At 62.8% G+C, this 16,391-nt stretch overlaps 5 protein-coding genes across 5 annotated transcripts; 2 read left to right on the plus strand and 3 right to left on the minus strand.

Annotated features, from left to right (window-relative positions):
- Window positions 1–109: 109 nt before the first annotated feature.
- On the plus strand, window positions 110–7,136 carry AMSG_02468 (protein serine/threonine kinase; the record flags this gene model as incomplete). The annotated part of the gene is made up of 2 exons (XM_013903933.1): window positions 110–1,498; window positions 1,645–7,136. 2 exons carry the CDS (start codon window positions 110–112, stop codon window positions 6,721–6,723), a joined length of 6,468 nt encoding a protein of 2,155 aa, XP_013759387.1. The 3' UTR covers window positions 6,724–7,136.
- AMSG_02469 (uncharacterized protein) lies at window positions 6,502–9,152 on the minus strand (the record flags this gene model as incomplete). Its single annotated transcript, XM_013903934.1, has 2 exons — window positions 6,502–8,825; window positions 8,867–9,152. The coding sequence occupies 2 exons, from the start codon at window positions 9,150–9,152 to the stop codon at window positions 6,772–6,774; spliced, it is 2,340 nt and encodes a 779-aa protein (XP_013759388.1). The 3' UTR covers window positions 6,502–6,771.
- A 1,358-nt stretch (window positions 9,153–10,510) lies between these two features.
- On the plus strand, window positions 10,511–13,412 carry AMSG_02470 (uncharacterized protein). The gene has a single exon (XM_013903935.1). It carries the CDS (start codon window positions 10,562–10,564, stop codon window positions 13,403–13,405), a length of 2,844 nt encoding a protein of 947 aa, XP_013759389.1. The 5' UTR covers window positions 10,511–10,561; the 3' UTR covers window positions 13,406–13,412.
- On the minus strand, window positions 13,398–14,769 carry AMSG_02471 (uncharacterized protein). The gene has a single exon (XM_013903936.1). It carries the CDS (start codon window positions 14,609–14,611, stop codon window positions 13,442–13,444), a length of 1,170 nt encoding a protein of 389 aa, XP_013759390.1. The 5' UTR covers window positions 14,612–14,769; the 3' UTR covers window positions 13,398–13,441.
- A 384-nt stretch (window positions 14,770–15,153) lies between these two features.
- AMSG_02472 (gamma-glutamyl hydrolase) lies at window positions 15,154–16,391 on the minus strand. The gene has a single exon (XM_013903937.1). The coding sequence runs from the start codon at window positions 16,340–16,342 to the stop codon at window positions 15,299–15,301; it is 1,044 nt and encodes a 347-aa protein (XP_013759391.1). The 5' UTR covers window positions 16,343–16,391; the 3' UTR covers window positions 15,154–15,298.

The following is a 16,391-nucleotide window of genomic DNA, read 5'->3' on the forward strand; positions in this document are numbered from 1 at the left end:
TCCCCCTCCACCACACACACACACACACACACACACACACACACACACACACGCGCACTTTATCGCCACTACCACCTCCTCATCCTCGTCCAACGCTCGGACAACCGACATGGCGCTTTCCTCGTTCGTCTCGGTTGACTTTGGGTCGCGGTCGGGCACGGACAGCGAGGACTCGGCGGGGAACGGCTCGCACTCATCCTCGTCAGCGTCGTCGTCGTCCTCGTCGTCGTCGTCGTGGCACAGTTCGGCTTACCCATACTCGTCCAAACCGCCAGCCGACGTTTCCTGCATGGCATACTCAGACACCACTGCAAGCTCGCTCACTGCTTCGATCAGCCTCACCAACTCCATTCCGCTCGGCATGCCCGTCATTGTCGACGACGGTCTGGCCTTGTCAAGCCCAGGCATGTTTGTTCCTCTCACCGATCTGGCTCTCCATTCGGACTCGGACTCGGATTGGGAGACTCATCTGGCCCCGGTAGCGTCCCGTGTCATCCGGTCTGCTCCCCACTTGATGTCACCTCGGTCCTCCGTCGACGACGAGTCGTCTCTTGCCGGCAGTGGCGACTCGATGCATGGCACCCCTGCCATTCGTTGGGACCATTTCGATTCCGTTGCGGAAATTGCCCGTGGCGCCCATGGCGTCGTCTACCGTGGAAAGCTCTGTGGAAGCGAGTATGCCATCAAGCTTGCCGACAATCGCTCGAGTCACAACGCCAGCGACTTGCTGAGCGAAGTCCGTGTCCTCAATGCAGTCCGACACAGGTTTGTGCTCTCAATCGTCGGCCTCTGTATCAAGGACGACGACGCCGTGCCGCGCCTCGGGATGGTCACCGAGTATGCAAACTCTGGCACGCTCCAGAGCTACATCTGCGCCGTTCGTGCCGGATCTTCGCCCGCCGCTCCGCGGACTGAGCTTCTTTGGCTCTCCCAAATCGCCTCCGGCCTTGCGCAGATCCACGCCTCAGCCCTTGTCCACCTCGACATCAAGCCCGACAACATCTTCCTTGTCGCCGCCGAGCACGCTATCGAAGTTCGCATCGGTGACTTTGGCTCCGCCGTCGACCTTGTCGCCGCTCTTCCGCAGCTGGGCATGGCTTCAGAGCTAGCCTCGCCAGGCTATGTCTCCGCCTCGCTCTCTTACTGTGCTCCCGAGGTCTTCATGGACCTCTCCTCACTCACTCCCGCCGCCGACGTCTTCTCGCTTGCCATCGTCGGCTTTGAGCTGGTCTCAAAGGCAACAGGTCTCGAATACCGCGCTCGCCGCGAGAACATCTATGTCATGCCAGACTGGAGCCTCATCGACGCTGTCAAGCTCCCGTGCTCCCAAGCTGTTGCCTCACTCCTCCGCGCCTGTGCTGCCACAGAGCCGGCCTCTCGCCCCTCGGCTCTCTCTGCCGCATCGTCGATCTCGGACATCTACAACGACTCGCTCTCTTCCATCATCGCTGAACTCGCACCCTCGACGTCCGACGCCGTCTGGGCTCTTCGCCCGCAGGTCGCATCTGGCATCGTGTCCTTTCCTCGCCGCATGTCACCCTGGCTGACCTGGCTCACACGCTCAATGCCTATGGACATCGTGTTGTTGCGCCATGGGCAGGCACGTTTACACCAGATGGCCTTGCGGCTGCTCTCGGTCTCGAGCCGCACGCACCTGTTCCGCTCGCTGCCTTTGAGGCTGCCACCCGCATGGCTGATCTCGGCGGCCTGGCTGCTGCCGCAGCTTCGGCCCTCGCCTCCTCGGTCTTTGTTGGCGAGGACTTTACTCCCAGAGCAGTCGTCGCTATCGCCGCTGGCACCGATGCCGCCGTGGCTTCGCCGCCGCCGCCGTCGCTGGCCACCTCGGTCCGCGCCCTGGCTCGCATCGTCGCAACTTCTGAGGCACCCACCCCACACCTCGTCTATGCACACACTGTGGCCGAGTCGCGTGGGCCTCGCCCGCTTCCGGTCGCTCTGCTGGACCACGTCATGGCCACTTTGTCGCCCGAGGATACTTCTGCTCTTGCTCTCGACGTCGCTCCATTCTTGATCTCTGCGTTTACTTGCGCCCGGCCGGGCGAGACCCTCGCTGGCCTCTTCCATACTGTAGCCACCCACCTCGAGCCCGAGTCCGCCTCTGCCCTTGTATCTGCCCTCGATGACTCTATCACTACCGCCAAGTATGGTGCTGACGTTGATGGTCTTGCCTCGCTTCTTCGTCTTGTCGTACAAGACTTTGGCGACGAGGTTGAAGACTCAATCAGGGTCGCAACGCCACCGCCGCCGACCTCAGTCCATCATCTTGCTCGACCTCTTCGGTTCTTTGCCCGTGCCCTTCGACATCTTCTCCTCGAGTCATCCGATGATCTCGTGGCCGAACTCGCAGGCGTCGTCGGCTCGCGCGATGACCTTGCCGAACTAATCTCGTCTGTCGCGCTTGCTGTTGCCATCGAGCTTGGTCCGCAGCTTGTCGCTCTCGCCTCGACCACGCCTACAGCCCGCGAGGCGCTGCCCCTGTCATGGCGCCGTCACCTGCACGCACGGTTTGCCAGCGACCTGCCCGAGCCGGCCGAGCCTACATGTCACCTGCACTTGGCAGCGTCTGCCCACGCTGCAGCCTTCCGCGCCACTGCTTCTCGCCTCAAACCCGCGGCTGGCGACGGCAATCTCGAAGCGGTCGTTGCCGCCCTTGTCGCCGCTCTTGTCGACACACCGCTGCCCTCTCTCGGTGGTTGTGGCATGCCACCTGTAGATGTTGGCGTGAGTGCGCTCCAGCATGCAGCGCCCTTGGTCGTCGAGATCGCAGCAGTAGCCAAGGCGTCACTGGCGTCGCCACCTGCACCGGTTCTCGATGCCCACATGTACGCGCTCGAAATGGCATGGCTCGACTCGGTCGTGCCGAGCTCACTCGCGCACTCCACGCTTCTGGGCCAGCTTGCCGCCACCGAACCGAACCCAAGTGCCCTCGACAACGTCCTCGCCGCCGCCGATATTTTTGCTGCCGGGCAGGCGCCAGTCCGCGCGCTCTCGCTCTACCTCGAAGCCGCGGCCTTCCTTCGCTCCACACCGGCGCGTGAATCCCTGCTCGACTCGCGTCCCGGTATCGAGGCTGCCCTCAACATGCAAGTAGTGACTCTGGCCCGGGTTGTTACCTCGCACTCGTGGCTGCGCTGCGAGTCGTTCACGCCCTTTGCCGCCGCTGCCCTGCCAGTCGCGCGTTGGCGAGCCGCGCTCGCTCACGCACGGGGCAACGCCGTCGCTGGTGTCCTCCGCGCCGCAGTCTTTGACGATGCCGACACCGACGCCGACGCCGACGCCGACGAAACCTTGCACCTCCGCAATTTTGAGGCCAAGCCGCTCGCTACCGCGCTCCACAACTTCCACATCGCCGTCGTCGCCATTTTTGGCGACATTGTCCGTGCAAGCCTGCGGGCGCTGGGCCCGCCGCCTACTCACTTTGCGCTGTTCTCACTCGGCTCGCTCGCACACGGCGTGCCTGCCCTCTTCGACACGCTCAAGTTTGCTTGCGTCGTTGATGCAGACGAGCTGGGCACTGCCGAGTACTTTGAGGTCTTTATCAAGTACCTCGAGCTCAAGGTTGCCCAGCTCGGCGAAGTCGCTACTACATTCAGCGACAGGCCTGGATTCTCCCTTGATACCCAGGGCATGATCCCGTTTGGAAGCGCGTCGCCGATCTCGCTCTTTGGTACCCCCGAGACCCTTGCCGCCGCCATGACCGCCGCCGGCGAGCAGCTGTCTGTAGGCCTTGCTGAGTTGATCACCTCGCCATCGCTGCTATTTAGCTCGACCGTAAGCTCGGGTGAGCAGCTTCTCGCCCGATACTATGCTGCGCTTGATGCGCGACTCTCCGAGATGGTTGTCGACGACTCGGGTGGAAGCCTGGTGAGCCTCGCCAGCAAGCTCGGCCTCAAGATGGTCGTCGAGGCAGCCACCAGTGCCAGACTCGCACCGCTCCTCCCGCACAACCCCGACTTTAGCGTCACGACGCACCTCGCCTTGGTTCCTCGGCTGGTCTTTGTTGGCATGTCGACCTACACCGCCCGCCATGCACCAGGAGACCTCGTCCGCCGCGCCGCCATGCTCACCGACGAGCATATTATTGCCCGCGAGGCCGTCAACCTCGCTCTCTTCCAGATGCACTCTGCTGCCGCGCTCCGCCTCCTCATCCAAGCCAGCTCGAGGTCGGCTCAGGACGCCTTTCCGCGCTCCGGCCTCGTTGCCGTTGCGGGCAAGACACTCCAGCTGAGCCCGGTTGCTACTCGGCTGTTCTACATGTCGGCCCAGCCGCTGGTCGCCACCTTCCAGGCCGGCCATGCCGGGCCGCTTCCTTGTGGCCGCTCGGTCGGCCTGCTGTTTGACGCCGGCTTCACCCGCGCGTTAGGTGCCGATATTCTTGCGCTCGCCGGCGCGCTCGCCTTGCTCCCGGACGCTGATCGCGCTGACATTCTCCCGACCGACCCCAACATGGCAGCTACTCTCAACTCGCTGCTCATGCTCACGTCGCACGCGCATATCGAGACCGCTGTGGTCGATGCGGGTGCAGATGAGCGAGCTGATCTGAAAGCTTCGCTGGCATGTGTGGAGCGGAACGCTGGAAGCCGCTGGCACGAGGTTGCTACGCTTGCAGCCACTGTTGCTCAGCGGGTAGTCGACGTCGAGGAGGCCGGAGACCGCCTGCCGTCGGTCTGGTCGGTCCAGGGCGTCGGTCCTCTGTGCGCGCCGGCGTGCGGCTGGAGAGGTGCAAGCCACGTGCCGCTCAGGCCAGTCAGCCTCGACGAGCTTTGTGACCTGCACTGGGGCCGGGTCGCCTCTGAACGGGTTCTTGCCTCGGTCCTCTTTGGCGCCCGCTTCCCGCGCCCAGTCCTCCTCGCCTCGTGCGGTGCTCAACTCGAGCTCATGCTCCTGATGAAGGAGAGCTACGATGCGACCGAGCGCGTTGTTCTCTCGTGCTTGCTCGAAGCTGCGCCGGACGGGCCGTCGCTGCTCTTTGACGGCAGGCGCGACATGTACAGCTTTGACGCCTGGGCTGCTACCGTGAGTGACACCGCCGCTGTCGACGAGGAAGTCCTCAACGCTGTCCTCCACTCGTGTGCTTACGTGGCGCGGAGCATGGGCGACGACGGCGGCGGCCTGCTGCGATCGTCGACCAACTTTCTCGGCGCCTACATTGACGCCGCCATCGAACTCAACGACTCGTACGTCTCGCTCGGCCTCAGTGACAATAGTCTTGCCGAGCGGTACCCAATGCTGCGACTCGAGTTTTCACAACGTGGTCTCGAGCGTCTATCGACAACCCTTCTTGCACTGCGCGAGGCAGTTCACTCGCCACACCCAACCCTCCGCAGCCTTGTCGAGGCTTTTCGCAAAGTCATGGACGGCGTCGCCGGATCTGTGCCCAATTCGGACCCTGTCCGCGAGGCATGTCGGCTCGTCCCGGTCGACCCGATGGCGGTTGCCCGCGGCGACACGCCTGCCGCCAATGTGGACAGGCTCCTGCACCCTGCGCAAGTCCTCAAGATTCTCAACAACCTCAGCCAGCTGCCGGCCGATGTTGATGAGCAGGAAGTGCTCGACGCGTGTGTTGCTCGCGTAGTTCGTGCGCCGATCCCACGACACGCCGGCCTCTTTGTCCTCAACCTCGACGGGCTTGCCGCACTCGACGACACCGCGCTTTGTTCCATTATCTGCGCCAGTCCAGGCCTGGCTGTTGTCTCCGCCGCCAACTGCCCAGCGCTCCGCGACGTCGACGCCATTCTGGCTGCAACCGCCGAATCGGCCATCGTGGCAATGGCTCTTTCTCACAGCAAGGCCAGTCAAGCCAGCTGCTGGACTTACACCGGTAGCTCTTCGCGGTCTGATTGGGGCTCCCGCCTCGCTCTTGTAGCGATCGACGACGAGACCGTTGTCGACCGCATCGGGTTCCGTGACGCGTGCTCACTCACCGACATGGCTCTCGCGCTGGCCAACACTTGGGTTCCCGTCCACGCTCGCTCTCGCGCGGATGGCCTCGCCGCTAGTGAGACTACTTTCAGCACATACCTCATCAGTGATGATGACGGTGGAGCTTGGCTCTGGCTCGACGCACACCTCTCGGAGCTCATTTACGGTGGCTCGCGGCGGCGCTCGATCCAGGTCGCAGTCCAGCGCGCAGCACGGCTCGCCTCCACCACGCAGGTCGCAGAAAGGCATGTGGCGTGGTCGTCCGTCCCGGGCAGCCTAGACTGGAAGCGAGTCCAAGACTGTGCCACCTCGCCCTACGTTCTCGGCTCACAGCCCGAGTGGACGGGGCTGGCTCGCGGATATGTAGAGCTCACCCACGAGCTGCTGCAGCCAAAGAGTGCCACTACCATCCCACTCTTCCACATCGGTCGCAGTGCAGGTGTCGCCAGTACCAATGCCCAGCACGAGCTCAACAGAGCTCGGACCGAGATCATGGACGCGCTGGCGGTCCTTGATGCGCTCCGCAGCGACAGCTGCAGCGTTGACACTGCGGTCCACGAGACGCAACTCTTGTCCTCGCTCTCGAGTGCGCGCGAGACGCTCGAGTCTGCGTGTGTAGCGTTCAAGCTTCCGATGCTCGGCCTCGCGGCCAAAGTCGTTTACAACCAGGGTGTGAACAACTCTGTGACCGGTGAGTATGGTGCTGAGACTGAGGCGATTCTTTGCGAGCTCTGCCTCCTCCTCGACACCATTGCCGGTGCTTTGCAAGGGACTGGCCAATGAAACCGACTACAAATCCAGCGTGCACGTCTTGCTCAGGCTGTGAAAGCATCAGTTCGCCTCGTTGACAAAGCGCTGGACCGGGCCGCAAGACAAACGCATCGAGACGCCGTAGGTGGCCGACGACGACGGCGACGAGGAGGCGCGGAGATGGACAAGCTGAGCCTCCATGACGGTACGAGCGAGATGGCGGACAATATCGATGTCGCAGCCGCGGACGTTAAGCTGGGCAAGGATGGCGGCCTCGTCCTCGCGGTACGAGGCGTGGAGAGAGCGGCCCGACTGCGAGGCGGCGGCGGCGCGCTCGGTGAGCAGGGTGCGGAGGTCTGGCGGGAGAAAGGAAAAGTCTGCGGTCGGCTCGGCAAAGGCGGGCTGGAGGCCCACGCAGCAGAGTGCGTAAAAGATACATGTGTCCATGCCCATTTCGGCATAGACAGTCGAGACGTGGGCCACAAACGAGTCGAGCGACGGCCACTCTTTCTTGGCGTCCAAGAGCTTGTCGACGTAGCTCCCGCCGGTGTACGGCGTGCCAGTCAGCTCCTCGTCGTCAAAGTCGAGGACTGTAGCATGCGCGTAGAGCATGGGCGTGATGGGCACGGCCTTGGAGAGGCCCACAAGTCGCAGCGTAGCCAGCTCAGTGAGGCCCACACCTTTGGTCCGCCACACCTGGACCGACCGGTTGAGGCCAGGCACAAAGAGCGAGAGCGCCGAAACGAGCGACTTGACCACCGCCCGCGACGCTGGCCGGGCATGCACCACCACAAGCCGGCCCGAGAGCAGGGCGTAGACCACATGCGGTGCAAACGAGTATCGTGCCCGGAACTGAAGCACATCCATTCGCTCCAGCACCGGTGCGTAGAGCGCGGTGCCGTTGAGCACGCCGAGGTCGCCCGAGCCGGACTCGCCGCCTGCAAACGAGCCTGAGCCTCCGCCGCCGAGCTGAGCGTGGGCCGCCGCCTGCGAGTTCCACGCCGTCCGCCGCTCCGAGTGGCCCCACAGCCGCCCGTAGAAGGTCTCGGGCGTGAGAAACGGTGAAGCCGAGTTCGAGAGAGGGCTTGGTGCGTCGCGCGACGCCGGCGACGACGGTGACGCCGCCGACGAGCCTGACGCCAGCGAGTCAGTCGAGTTCTTGGGCCTCCGCAGCGGATGGATGCCAAGGACGCCAAGCGATGAGTGCGGGCCGCCAAGGGCCGGCGAGAGCAGCGCTTGCCCGCCGCCCGCCGGCGTGTCAAAGACGTCAAACGATGAGCGCGCGTCCTCAAACGACGTGGCTCGTGACGCGTTGGAGCCTTCGTCAAACTCACCTAGTGCACGCTCGCCAGGGTCCGAGTCGGTGAGGCAGATCGACCGGTGCGACGAGTTCGAGTCGAGCGAGGACATCGACGGCGACCGCCGGAGCGCAAGCGGGACAACGGACCTGTCACACCGGGTCACATCATCAGCGTCGGCGTCAGCGTCGGCGTCATCCCAGCCGTTGTGGCGGCAGGTGGCGACCAGACCGTACGGCGCGTTGGCGCCGTACCCCGCTATGCAATTGGCAAAGTTGGTGACGAGCGAGCCGCCAATGCAGAGGCCAGTCTCGAGTGGACGCAAGTTGTGCTTCTCTTCCGAGTCGAGGAGAAGCTCGAGCGACGAGGCGGAGAACTTGCGCTGGATGCGGCGAAGGAGGGCGACGCCGGTGGCAAAGCCTGAGAGGCAGATCTCGGAGAGCGCGCGGAGGCCGCGGTCAAAATGGGCGACCTTGTGCAGCGTTGACCGGACCTGCGGTGTGTAGGCGCCGGCGGCCGACTCGCGCTCATAGGTCTCCACAAACGGTTTGAAGAGTGCCAGCCGCGGATTGCTCTCGATACGAGCGTAGATAGCGGCCTTGAGTCGGTCGTACAGCTCCTCCATCGATGTCATGAACGCGTTGACGTTTTCGGGCGTGAGCGCCTCGCGCGCCTCGTCCGGCAACTCTGGGTGACCCTCCAGCAGCAGGTCCTTGGTCATCCGCAGATCCATGAGCCGATGCTCGAGATCCTGGAGAAAGACAAGCTGGTTACCGGTCTTGAACAGCTCCGAGACTGCCGAGAAGGCCTTGCGCAGCGCAGCAAACTGGCCCATCACTTTCCGTGGTCGCGGGTCACAAACGACATGCAAACCGGACGGACATAGCCACGGGCATGGATGTCATACAACGTGAGGTGATGGATGTACGCGGTGGCGTCCTCAGATGGGATAGTAAAGACAACCTGCGAGTCGTCCGGCGAGTTTGACGGATCCGACGACCTCTGGTAGTCGGCAGCGAGCGTGCGGACGACAAAAGAGGCCGTGTCAAAGCCTCCTGCTGCATCCTCGTCAGGCAAGATCATGAGCGGGACCGGTCCTTCTTGCTCCGAAAACTCACCAACCACGATAAAGTCCGTCACAAACGAAAAAAGCTCCCGTGTCATTTGCCCGACTCCGCCTCCTCCTCCCACCGATCCGGTTGTCGAGCCAGGACCACCACCACGACCACCACCACCACCGGTGCTGTTGCCACCACCGCCACCGCCTCCACCACTGCCACCGCTTCCTCGTCCCCGAGCAACTCCGTATCCGTCCCCGCCATATGCGGTAGAAGACCCCCTCCAGTCGACCCGTCCCGACTGGTGCCCTGAGACATACTACTCTCTCCTCAGCTGCCTTGGGAGTCAAGTGTTGGCTCTCTGTGGCCGGGGCTCTGTGGTGGGTGAGGGAGCGGTGGTGTGGGTGACAAGGTGCCCTTGACTCGTGCGAGTTTGGTGCATTTCGCCTTGGGCTTTGCCCACTTTTTGCGCGTAGGGTGGTTTTTTGGAGGGAGTCTGTTGTTGATTGTGGCAAGAGGAGGAAGGAGGGAGGGGAGGGCATTCGGGGGAGTAGAGGGGACGATCGAAGTGTGCTCGTGTTGTGTGTGGGGAGGCGATGATCGAGTAATGGGCATAGATATGGCGCTGTTCGGGAGAGTCGCACCAAGAGTGTGACTTTCGCCGAGTTGGCGGCGGCTGAAGAAAACGCTGAACGTGGAGATGGGCTTGGCCTCTTGGATCCGGTGCTGCGCGTGTGTACTTCAACCGGGTATGTTGACGCATTTATTGTAGCGCAGCAGCGTTGCGGATCCCCTTCCAAGCATACTCTGCCACGTATCCTCCACAGCCCCAGCCCAGCTTCACGTTTCCTCACCGAAAAAGTTCACCAAGCTTCCCCCCCTCTTCCCGCCTCCGCCTTCGCCTCACTCTCCCCCACGCCCACCCACGCCCACCCACGCTCATCCACGCCCACCCATCACCCTCCCCCCACCCCCATCACCACCCCCATCATCCCCACATACCCACCCAAAGAATACAACCCCATCTCGGTCAAGAAAAAAGAAACCATGCCACCACCACGAAAAATGTTCGCCCAGTGGCCAAGACACGGTCCTCTCACCCTCCCCGTCATACCCACACTGGCCCATACCCCTCCCTCCCCCCCCCCCCCCCCACCTACCACCACACGCACACACACACACACTCTCGTCCACTCTCCTACAAGCACAGCAGAGCGAGAGTAACGTGGTATGAATCCGTCCCCTGAGCTGTCCAGCCTTGTGCGTGAGGTGGTACATGCGGTACAGCCACTCGACGTTGTCTCGAGCCTCTTCCGTCGTCGTGTGGGCATTGTCCTTGGCATTGGTCAGGTGGCTGCATGTGGGTATGTGGTGACTTCTGCTGTTGTAGCATCTTCTACTCCTCTACTGGTACTCGCTATCCTTACCGTGATCATTGGTAATGGTCTGGCTTGCTTGGCTCTGGCAGGTGCTCTGGGCAAGCTCTCGGCTTGCTCTAGTGATGCTGCAAGGGGTATGGCGGCTCATGCTGCTGTGGCTATTCCCTTTGCTGCCACTGGTTTGCTCCTTACCACTGTTCGTATTCTCATCGATTCCGCGGAAGACTCGGGCTCGGCTGCTCCAACCATCGCCCTTGCGGGCTGGCTCCTCTTTACCGGTCTGGCCTGGCCTCTGCCTATGGCCGTCGCTGGTGGTCTGCAAGCTCTGCTTCTTATCGCCCACGCCATCTCGCTCATGGTGGCTCCCTCGACGCAAGGCTCTATGACCACCTTGTGTGAAGCTCTCTTTGTCGCCCTCACCATCCCGCCTGTTGTCCACGCCACACACAAGATGCGTCGCATTCGCCGCGCAGCCATCGAGCGCCGCGTTCTCGACGGCCTCGTCCGCGCCCTACAGGACCGTGCCGCCAGAGATGGCCTTCCGGGTCGTCTCCGCGAGCGTGTGCTGGCCTACACCCTTCCGCACTGGCTTCGGTCGGTTGACGCTGTCGCTTCACTCGAGGGTGCGTCGTCGACTCCGATGTCGGTCACCTTTGACTCAGCTCTAGTCGTCGTCGTCAACCTCGCCGTGGCACACGATGGCTCCAGCAGAACGACGGTACCAACGCTGTCGGCCACTCGCGCCATTCGGGCCTCGTTTACTGCCACTGCCCTCGATGAGGTCCTTGCCCCGCTCGGTGTCCACTCGGTTCAGTTTGTGCGCCAGGGCGCCACCTACGTCGCCGTCGCCGACATGGGTGCACTCTCGCCCGACGCGCAGGGCGCTTTTGTCGAGCGAGTCCTCCAGGCTATTGTCGGCGTTTTCCCGCCGCGCGCCGCTTCGATTGCCAAGGCCACAACTATGGCTGCCAAGCACCTTGCGTCGTGGCGGGCAAGGCCCGCTGTTGCGCTCGGCATGGGCCCGCTGATGCTTGCCGCCATGCCGGAATCGCTCGGCTTTGCCGTTGTCTCCCTCGGTCAAGTATATGGAGAGACGCTCGCCGTTGCCCTCGCCTCGCCGCAGGCCACCGTCGCCCTTGCCCACCCGCCATGGCTCGCCCGCCCCGCGCTCGCTCGCATTGCCGCCTCGGCCCGAGTTGACCTTGTGCCCTTTTCCGATCTCGCGGCGGCTGCCGCCCACGAGCCGGCATCGCGGCTGCTCTCGCTCACCAGCGTGCCCGTCGCGTCGGAGACTCCTGCGCCTGCTGCATCGGCTCAGCTCAGCGGGCCGGGCACGGCCAGCTACTACGGCTTTGCGCCGGCGCAGGCTCCGGCCCTCGCGTCCGAGTACACCGACGACGACTACGAGTACTACTACGACTACTCGGGCGAGGAGCAGGAGGAGTCGACGACAGCCATCGAGATGCTGGACAGCGAGGCTGGCGACGTGTACGATGTAGACATGGAGTCGTGGCTTGCCACCGGGGACGCCGCCGTCCTCATGGGCCGCCTGCTCGCCGACGCGCAGCTCGCCGAGACCCTGCGAGTGGTCAAGGTCCGCGCCGAGGAGCTCGAGTCGACCGGCGAGTTTCCCTACGACCACGTTGGCGCTTCGGCTCGCGGCAAGTGGGTCGGCAACCTGCTGTACAAGGCACGGTGGGAACTTGCGCTCACCTTTGCCGTTCTCAATTGCGCCGGCTTTGTCCTCGACTTTGCCTTTGGCGATGGCGCCGAGCGGCTGGTCATCACCCGGACCGCCGTCGCCTTTCTTGCCGTCCTCCTCGCCGGCCAAGTAGTTGTCTTTGCCTCCCCTCGCGCTGGCCCCTTCCTCCTTGTCTCGGCGCTTGTTGCCATCGGCAACGTGGTTCTTTCGCTCCTCGCACCCACCACCGAGCACATCCTCCGCCTCTATCTCCTCCACCTGTACGCCTCGCTCGTCTACGTCATCCTCGCATCGTCGCCTGAAGGCCCCATCGTCTCCATCTTTATCTCGCTCGTCTACGTTATTCTTGCCGTCGCCACCAACCGTGGCTCGCTCGGCTTTGACATCGAGACCGTCTTTGGCCTTGCCCTCGCCATGCTCGCCGCCGTTGTCCTCTACACCCACGACAACATGAAGCAGGCGCATCTTGCGGCCAGGCTCGACTACAATGTGCTCCCTCGCCGCCTCTTTGCGCTCCTTCAGCACATGCGCGAGCTCCCGCCACTCCTCGCCCAGCGCCTGGTCATGGACGAGGACGCCACCTCGGGCGCCATGTCGGTCCTCGACGCCGCGGTCTCGCTTCCGCTCTCGTCCAAACTCGAGCTTGAGCCGGGCGCCTCACTGCCGCTCCCGTTCCGCACCATTTCCGACGCCGTCGTCCTTGCTACAAAGCTCAACATTGCATTTGGCGACAAGGCCGTCGACGTGGTCGACCCGCGCTACGCCGCCTGTGTCTACCGCGCCTTTCACTTTCTGGCGAGCAAAATCGTCGCCGCCGGCGGAACCATCGTCTCGTCGGACGACCCGCTCATGCTCGTCGCAATCTTTGCGCCGCACACGCTCGGCGCTCCCACCCGTTGGTCGGCACGAGTCAGTCACGTCGTCGACCTCGCCGCAGACCTTGCAGCCGTCGGTGGCGAGCTCGACTGCATGCTCGCGAAGACCGCGCGATCACTCCGCCGCGACCGTGTCACGCTCTCGCTCGACATCGGCGTCACCGCCCAGGAGCGGACCACCCAGATGCGAATGGCAGTGGTCAAGTCGGCAACCCACCTGCACGCCGTTGCCGACGGCGTCGCTCTCCACCTTGCCGAGCTCATGCACGTCGCCGCCAAGGACCAGCCGCTCCCGCGCGGCGCCGTCCGCGTCTCGTCGCTCGTCGAAGGTGTCGTCTCGCGCGCCGCCTACATCATCGACAACTCGCTCAACGGCCCGTTTGCCGACCTCCAGCGGGTGTAAATGTGCCCTTTACTGTGTCCTAGCTAGCGCGTGCCTCTAGTCAGGCACGTAAAAGTACGGATTGCGTGTCGATGGGTGGTGGCCGACGCCAGGCTCAAACTCGGAGTCGGAAGAGTACGAGGCGCACGAAGAGTCAGACGAGAACGAGACCATCCCGGCACCATCCTTGTTCTCTTCGGCATCGCCGTACTTGTCCGCCCGCCGCTTGGCGTATGCCATCCGGCTCCCACGGCAGCAGTGGTACAGCGACGAGAGGAACATGATGAGCCCCGCCATTATGCCGCCAAACACCTGTCCGGTGAACGACTGGTCAGTGTAATCGGCGCTGCCGGCAGCGTTTTTCGGCGGCGACACAAGGTTGGGAATAACGAGCACGCTGGTTACAACGGCTCCGACCACAAAGTACACCGCGGCCATCAGAAAATCGCGCCGGTGACCCGGCCGGCGCAGCTGCTGCCAACACGACTTCTTCCGCCGCGTCCGCCTCCTGCGCCCACGCCCGTCACGCCCAGCTCCGGCATCGGCCCCGCCGGCAGGCCCATCAAAGCCATCCGCCTCGTCAATAGTCTCTTCGCCGGCCGCATGCCCGCCCATGCCAAAGTCGGAGCCCGAGTCGGACTTGATCCTGGCCAGGAAAGGATGGACCTTGCCATCGTCGTCAGAACCATCATCATCATCATCATAATCGCTGCTCTTCGATCGCTTCGAGCCCTTGCCCTTGCTCTTGCTCTTGCTCTTGCTCTTGCTCTTGCCCCTGCTCTTGCTCTTGCTCTTGCTCTTGCTCTTGCTCTTGCCCGACTCGGAGGAGGACTCGCTCTTTGCGACCATGTGCTTCTTCTTCATCTTTGCGTTGAACTTTTCCGGATCCCGCGGCATGAAGACAGAGTGCTTCCGCGCAGACGGAGCCAACGACGAGCTGTCCATATCCGAGTCACCGTCGCTCTCGTCCTCGCTCTCGCTCTCGTCCTCGTACTCGTACTCGTCCTCGTCCTCGTAGTCGTAGTCGTAATCGTCACCAGAAGACGATGACGTGTGCTTGCCCTTGCCCTTGCCCTTGCCCTTGCCCTTGCCCTTGCCCTTGCTTGCCTTTCCCTTGCCCTTGCCCTTGCCCAACACAATCGCTCCCTTCCCTCCCGAACTCCCGCCGTCCTTGGCCAGCTTGCGCTCACGCACCCGGGCGGTAAAGACATTGCCCTTGCCTCCCATCTCCCTTGACTCTGGGTCTACTGTCTACCCTTCTACAACCACCTCAGACTCTCTTCCAGAGAGTGCAGTGTTGCTCACTCTCGAGCACTTTCCCCCTCACACACTCTCTCTCCCCGCTCCCCCGCTCCTGCAGCTCGTCCCGCTCTTGTCGTTCGGTGGTCAGTGTGAGGGCAAACAGCACTCGTCGTGGTACCTGGAATAAAGTCCGAGTTGTGGGAGGGGGATGTTGGGGGGTGGGGGGTGAGGGCAATAAAAAAATTGTGTGTTGTTGGGGTTGGGCTGGAGACAGAGGCGGACCGTGTCGATGAGACTGGCGTGAACGGGACTTCTGTCGCTTCATCCCTCACTTTCCAGGCGGCGACTCGGAGTGCTTGTCTCTTGCGTGACTCACTGTTCATTGTGCGAGGTGTGCGAGGTGGAGAGGTTGCCATTCCGGTTTGTGGCTGGATTTCAAAGCCCTCGGTGCGTGGGCTGCCGAGAGCAACACGATCAGCAGATTCGGTATTTCGTCCCTCTACGATCGGGGCTTGAGCACGATAGCCTCCGATGCTGATTTACCTACCACAAATCAAGGCTGGTGTGATCTTGGGCTTGCACGAGCTGCAATCTTTTCTCGCTTTTCACGTACACTGCATACCATGGCTCCAAAGCTGGTTCATTTGCACTCGAGCCTGGGCAGCTGATCGATCACTCGAAGAAGTAGCACTGGTACGACTCGCCGTTGGCAAGTGGCGCATAGTTGTAGATGAGGGCCTTGGCCTCATCCGTCGGCGACGGGAACGAAGCTGTCGACCGTCGCGCCTCGGTCACAAAGTTGTTGGCGAGGTACTGCATCGCCTCGATGCCCGCGATTGAGTGGTTGAGGTTGAGAATCGGGTTGAACTCGTACGCCGGTCGCTCCGGATGGTACTGCGTCCCGTACACCGGCATGGTCTTGCCCTCAAACGACGAAACAAAGGCGCGACCCTTGCGTCCGCGGTTGGTAGAGAGCACCGTGAGGAACGATGTGAGCTTGGCGTTGGTCGCAAACGTCTCGGGCGTGACGCCCGAGTGGTGCAGGTTCGACGTCACGTTCTTGGTCGCGAGCGTGGCAAAGACCCCGGTCGCCGGGTTTGCCGCTGCAGGCCCGTACATCCGCGACGTCGCTGCCGCCGCCGTAAAGTCGAGCGGGATCGAGTAGTCTTCCGAGTCGAACCCGCTCTCCAGCACGCTCGTCGAGTTGGCCACCAGGATCGAGAGCAGCTGGAAGCCCATGCAAGTCCCGTGGACTGGCGTGTACACCCCGCGCGCATTGGCCTCCATCGCCGCCTCGAACAGCACCTTGGCCGCCTGATAGTACTCGGTCTCCGGCTCGAGCGATGTCCCACCACCGGTAAACAGCAGCCCGTTGAGGTACTTACCGGCAAGATCGCGGAGCACGTCATGCGGCAGGTTGTAGGGAATGGGCACCACACGCGCTCCCGCAGACTCGAGCCACTTGACATATACCGTGGCAAAGCAAGAAGTCGATCCCGATCCGCTCATCGCCTTGTGCTCGCGGTAAAACGTGCCGCACTCGGAGCCCTCCGTCGGCACCGTCAAAATGCCCACAATCGGTCGAAGATTCGTTGCTGGCGGAGGTGAGAGGCCGACCGCTCCTCCCACGACGCCAGCTCCTCCCCACACCGCAACCACCGCCCAGAGGACCACACAAAGAGAGCGCATCTTGCTCGACGACACACACATCATCATTTGCTCTGACTTGCTCCTTTTCTCCTTTCCAAACCTGAAAAAAAAAGAC

The sequence above is a fragment of the Thecamonas trahens genome (assembly GCF_000142905.1).
Source record: "Thecamonas trahens ATCC 50062 unplaced genomic scaffold supercont1.15, whole genome shotgun sequence".
Lineage (NCBI taxonomy): Eukaryota > Apusomonadida > Apusomonadidae > Thecamonas > Thecamonas trahens.

Bases quoted from the DNA above. Each gene is read 5' to 3' on its own strand.
- AMSG_02470 (XM_013903935.1), top strand. From the start codon at position 10,562: ATGGCGGCTCATGCTGCTGTGGCTATTCCCTTTGCTGCCACTGGTTTG.
- AMSG_02471 (XM_013903936.1), bottom strand. From the start codon at position 14,611: ATGGGAGGCAAGGGCAATGTCTTTACCGCCCGGGTGCGTGAGCGCAAG.
- AMSG_02472 (XM_013903937.1), bottom strand. From the start codon at position 16,342: ATGATGATGTGTGTGTCGTCGAGCAAGATGCGCTCTCTTTGTGTGGTC.